Genomic DNA, 6,000 nt, shown 5'->3' on the forward strand with positions numbered 1-6,000 from the left:
CTGACATTTAAATCCTAGGTAGAACTTCTATCCATTGCAGAAGAAGTCATTGCTAACAACTAGGACTAGAGAGCCTTTACACTGTAATCAAATGTTCTGTATACTCTTTTTCAGCTTAAAATTTTCAATTTTCTTCTTGCATCACATGCATAACAAAAATTAGGATCGTTCAGAGCAAAAAGTGTAGAAAAAAATATGAAGACATTTTGCTTGTCTATGAATTTATTTTGTTTCACAATGTTATTTCATGCATGTGCTCAAAGTTGCTGGATTGAGGGAGTCAATGAATTCTATGCTCTCTACCTTTCCACTTTACAGATATCACTGTTTTTAAAAGATGTGATATATTTCCACATTCTCCATGCTATAGTGAATGTGTTCAGAAGTTGATCCAAATTTTCTGTTGAATTTATGGCATGAAAATGCATGCTCTGATACTTAATTTTTATTAGTTTTAACATTGTTTTGCTGGTCAGAAAAAGGACTGACTCCAGCAAGTAGATTGTTCAGTATTTAATCAGAGTCAAGTTTTACAGCTTCAAATTCCCTCAGTGATTTGTTTAAAAGTACATCCTAGGCCCAAAGATCTTTTTCTTTATTTCTTTCTTTCATGGGAGAAACTATTTACCATATTCTTCAAAATGTTTGGGCAATTTAGGCTGAGCAAAACAGAACGCATGGTCATTTGGGAGTCTGTTAAGGCCTAATAAATAGAACTCCAAATTACTTCTTACAAGAATTATGAAGATTGCATTAGATCCTTGTTACCCACCCTCCCTTCCCTCACAGATTTTTTAACATTTTTGTTTCTTTCTGTACCCAGGCAAGAGCTTTGCTGCAGACTGCTTCTTATTTAGCACCTCATATGTATGAGCCCCACTTTAATTTTGCAATACTCTCAGAGAAGGTAAGACTCTATCCTATCCTTAAAATCTAAAAATTGAACCTTTCTGGGCTAGGGTTTTTTTATTGTTAGTACTTTATTTTCTTTCTAAATAGGTAGGATAAAAAACAAAATGCATAACCTCAAGATAAAACTTAAGTTACATTTTCATTTTAATACCCAGAAGGTTTGTGTAAAAGCAGTCGTTCAGATATTTGCTGTCAAGAGTAGCCAACTAGCTACAGAGTAACTGTAATTCTACAAATACGTTTGGAAGATGAATGATCCATTAATAATTCCATGTCTTTACAGTCAATGACTTTTTCAGAATGTGAACTGATAAAGTATCAAATGATTCATCAGTAATTATTGAAAGAATACTGGTTATTAAACTCCTATTTTAGTGATCTCAAATGGAATGTCTGTTCTTCAGATTTATGACCACTGAATTTTGTGTGCTGATATTTTATTCATAGTAAGGTCTCAGACACTGAATTAACAGTATCTGACAGTACCACCTATAAAGAGAAACTTGTCCCAAAATTTCCTAAAATTGGAAAAAAAAGTACTCCTTGGCTGGAGCCTACAACTTTAAGATTATGTTATGAGTCCATTTGTGTAGCAGCACAACTCCTACAGATACTTAAGTACGGGCATCAAGGAGAGGATAACTCATTAATTTATAAACATATCTTCATTGTGAAATGGAAGACTGTTTATAATAATTGCATTCTATAATTACTAATTAAGGAGTAAATCCTAGTTTGCAAACATCGTTACATATTTTTTTTGCCCAGAAGAACTGCATTGGTTGTAGGAGGAGACAGATGGCAAGATCATCTAGCTGTTAATGAAGTGCAATAACAGATCCAGTGTAAGGGATGGTTTACAAGACAGAAATCTCTGGCCTGGACTGTTTTTCTTCTCTTCAGAGAATTACTGATGTACCAAAGCTGTGTGTAGACTGACACACAGGAAACGAAGCTCTCACTTCCCATCCAGAAGCTATCACTTTTTCTAGATGGGATCCCAAACATTTCTTGTTTGTTTGTTTTTTTCTGAACTTGCTTTCTAAGATGCTGTCCTTACATGCACTTCCCTCATCCAAAAAACTGCTGGCTATTTGGGAAAAAAAAAAGAGAAGTTGGAAACTGTGTGCAAACATAGTTCTAAAAACAGCAAAGGAGTAACATACACCTAATTAGTTCTCTGATCTTATCCCTGTCTCTCTGTGAGGAAGCAGGAAGTCACACGGGGTTGTGACCCTTGCAGGTGCCAGATTGGCTCTCTCCCTTCTCTATTTATAAGACAGTACTTCAACGAAATTTAAAATCAGATCTTCCCCTTTTTATTCCTTCTCACTTTAAGTAGTGAGCTTAGCGTACCCTGTTGTCTTTCCTCCAAGTCAGGTAGGATATGAAGTTATTGTTTTCGTGCACCTCTCCCATTAAAAGTAAATAAATAAATGACACTTCTGTCTTTTTCTCGTCACCCCTTGTAGTAAGTATGAGGTCATACTCAGGACCAACGTAGCTGGTTACATTTAAACATTTGTGACTATTAGAAATGTACTGCACAAAATGGATGATGCAAATGTTGTCGTGCTTGTATTTACAAAATTATTTTGTGTATCTTACAGATTGGAGATTTTCAGAGGAGTTACATGGCTGCTCAAAAGTCAGAGGAAGCATTTCCAGGCCACGTTGATACACAACTCCTCATCAAACAACTAAAAGAGCGCTTTGCTATGCTCTGATAACGTATTTTTTGAACGTGTAAAATCTGCTTAAAGTTTTCTAGAACATAGATTTATTCAAAGTCGGTAAACTGTACTTAATCCATTCCTGTTGCAAACACTATGCTACTTAGAGTAGCAGGAAAGGTTTGGGAGTCTGTATTAGCTTCTGTTATCTTAAAACACAGCTAGAAAACATGTTTCACTTACATACAACCAAGAATACAGAAGTGGCAGGATGTTGCCAGTATGAAAACTTTCAAATAGTTAGCTATTAACAAATAAGTATGTATTTAATGTTAATAAACATTTCTGAAGATATTTTTCTGACTTTTCTGCAGAAAAAAAAAAAGTTTTTATATATTCTTGTGTGACAATCTGTTGAGCCTCACAGAATAAGAATGCTTCATAACTAGTCTCCAGACTTGGTTTTGATAGTACACCTTCTATACTTTCTTACTGCATGTTAAGTTTTAAACCTACGGTAAGCAAAATTGTGTTTTTTGGAATGGAGACAAAACAGAAGTTCTTATATTCCTTGTTGTACTTCATGAATTGAATAAATTCCAGTTTCTATGGTTTGTCGCTTTTACTTACGTCAGTTAGAATTACATCCTCATTACCTTGAAAGTAAGAGTCAGAGGCTGTAAAGGAGCTGAAATACAGCAGAAGTGGTACTAAGCAAAATATGTATTCCTCTCTACCTAGAAGAGAGCTTAATCTTCATTTTAGTGAGGGAAAAAGATATGTAAGAACCTTGCTAAGTGCATATTAACAGTTGGGAACAAAACATTGATTGGGTGGTTACCTGTGCTCTCCCTACCCTGGTGCTGTCAGAATATTCTCACAAGCCAATTAAAACAGAACCTTAGTTGCCACTTGTCATTATTTAAATAAGATTTTACTTTTTGCTAAAGAGGAAGAATTTATAAGGAACTTCCATCCTTTGATCGACTGTACTTAGGTCTTTCCAGTTGACAGTGCTAAACTTACAAAGCTATCAGAAAAGAAAATGTTTGTCTTAGCAATTTAAATACAACGGTTGAGAATTTTTGAATGTCATATTATTAATTCAAAGTATTTTTAAAATTGCAGAGTAAAATAAGATTATTTCTACATGAACTGGAACTGAAACTAGTAATAGAAATTCAATTTTTAATCCACCGTGTGACAGTTCACTTGTTCCTCATAAGTGCTTGTATGATCCCACCTACTGTGATCGCTACTCAAATTGATGCACTGAATACCTCTTCATTTTAGCAAATAGAGCTCCTCAGAACATAGATCTGATATCATTATTCTCTTGATATCAATCCAAAGTACTGGATTTTGAAAGGGAAAAGGCTAATATATGATAAGGAATACATGGCACAAGATTCTTTTGTAAATTAATTTAAAATGCACGCACTTCTAAGTAAGGATTAAAACCTTTTTAGCTCCTTAATGTACAGCATTTGCAAATCCTTCCAAATACACCTTACATGGTGTGTTTTGATGGCCCCGAAAGACAGCAGCTATTTCTTTTGTTGTCCTTTCATACCCCAAAGCAAGTGCATGACAGTATTTTTATTATTTTTTCCACAACTAGCACGTGTACAGATTAAATCAAATATGGTAACAAGAACAGCACTGCAGTGAAACAACAGATGAATGAGCAGGCTGTTTGTTGTGGAAGAATCTTTCGATTTTGTTTTATGTTAATTCAGCGCCAGCTCTGATGAACAGATGAATCGGCAGGCCCTGGGGCAAACTGCCCTCAGTTAATTTAGTACGACACAGCATAGCACAGTGCATCAGAATCTGTATTCATCTCTGTGGTAGAATCAAGTTAGGATGGTGTGACCTTAATATTGTAGGCAGCATTTTTGTAACACAATCATTTTTCATCTAACCTGTAGCACAGCGCCAGCTGTGTCAAGCCAGCATTCATAAGGCCCCTTGGGAGTTAAAAAAAAACAAAAAACTGGAATGTAAGAAAACAACACAATTTTTCAATCTACAGGGGAGATGATGTCCACAGCAGTGTTGTCTGGAATGAAACCGCTAAAGCAGATTGATGGGAGGGCTTAAAGTTTTCTACCTCCCTACAGTAAAGGTTTGCATAGCTTATGGTTGCTAACACCAATTCCAGTTGGTCTCTAGACAAGCTCTGTTACTGGAATCTTTCTGATGGATGAATCCACTTAGAAGTCCATAATGAAGGAATAGTTTTATTAATGGATTTTGATTGTTCTGCAGGATGTCAAAGCTAAAGCAGCAGTCACAAAACTGGTTGAAATGTGGATCATTTTGTCTGCAAAAAGCAGCCTCAGATGACATTGGAAAGGATAAGAGCAGTTTGCCAATTCATGCCAGTTCAGTCACTCTAAAACTTTGAATAATTATCATGCTTTCTCTCTCTCCTTTTCCTTTTGATTGCTTCCTCTTTTTGTAGGCTAGAGATTTGGGTCACTCAGATCTCTGATACTACCTGGGCCAAATTTTCTAATCCAGTTGTTCTTTTTAATGAACCCAATTGGTAAGTATTTAGTGATTACCTGCCAGAGCAGCATCAAGTTTTGATGTAAAAAAGCTATGGTACCTTCTGTGAAAGGTACTTCCCACTACTGTATGTTTGTCCTCCTTCTAACGGGTGACTGCGTGTTCATTTGTCTGCTCTCTTTCACCCACCCCTCGCCCAGTGGCTACTCCTCATGTCCTGACACCAGTAGGACCACAGCTATTTTGCCTTCCCCAGCGATGCTAATGTGTGTGAATGCCATCTGTGACAGTTATTTTTGACCAAATAACTTGTTTTCCTAGCATGGGCAGCAAAAAATACAGAGCTTGGAAGAATCTCTCGTACCAACCTACTTGTCAAAACTAGGACATGTATCATCTATCCAAACAGCAAGAAACAGTTGCCATGAAAATTTACTGGCAGGTATTAGCTTTGCCCCTTGAGCAAAGACCAAACAGGACAGACTGAAATGCAGGTCAAACATCATTTCAAGGTAAGTGTAGGGAAAAAGCAGATGCCTACCAGGACACTGAATAAGCTGAGTAAAAGACTTGGTGAGATGCCACCCTGTTCTGCCTCATTCCAAGCTCAGAATTGCCATTTACCATGCTTTCAGATGGGACTGTGCAAACACACTATATAATACACAACATGAGATACAAAACCACTGTGGAATCGATTAAGGGGTGAACTTTCCTCAGAGGATCTGGACAAAGTTAGTTCACACAATTTTTCTGGTTGCTGGAATTTATTAAAAGTTTAGTACTGTTGTGAACTTAGAATTCCCTGCAGATGAATGTGTACACATGAAATTCTGCACTGCTGAGCTCTGCTGGCTGGAGTAATATTTTACTGATATCTCAGCCATCACTAGGAAAAAAA

The 6,000-nt window shown here is 36.5% G+C and overlaps 1 protein-coding gene across 5 annotated transcripts in view; it reads left to right on the plus strand.

Annotated features, from left to right (window-relative positions):
• TTC8 (tetratricopeptide repeat domain 8) overlaps positions 1-3,199 on the plus strand; it is a 36,330-nt gene extending 33,131 nt beyond the window's left edge. For all 5 annotated transcript variants that reach the window (XM_010711809.3, XM_031553638.1, XM_019615818.2 and 2 more), the window contains 2 exons: positions 824-907; positions 2,523-3,199. In XM_010711809.3, coding sequence (XP_010710111.1) covers positions 824-907; positions 2,523-2,639 — 201 coding nt within the window. In that variant the 3' untranslated portion in view covers positions 2,640-3,199. The remainder of the gene's footprint in view (positions 1-823; positions 908-2,522) is intronic.
• The last annotated feature ends 2,801 nt before the right edge of the window (positions 3,200-6,000 follow it).

Source organism: Meleagris gallopavo, chromosome 5 (assembly GCF_000146605.3).
Source record: "Meleagris gallopavo isolate NT-WF06-2002-E0010 breed Aviagen turkey brand Nicholas breeding stock chromosome 5, Turkey_5.1, whole genome shotgun sequence".
NCBI lineage: Eukaryota > Metazoa > Chordata > Aves > Galliformes > Phasianidae > Meleagris > Meleagris gallopavo.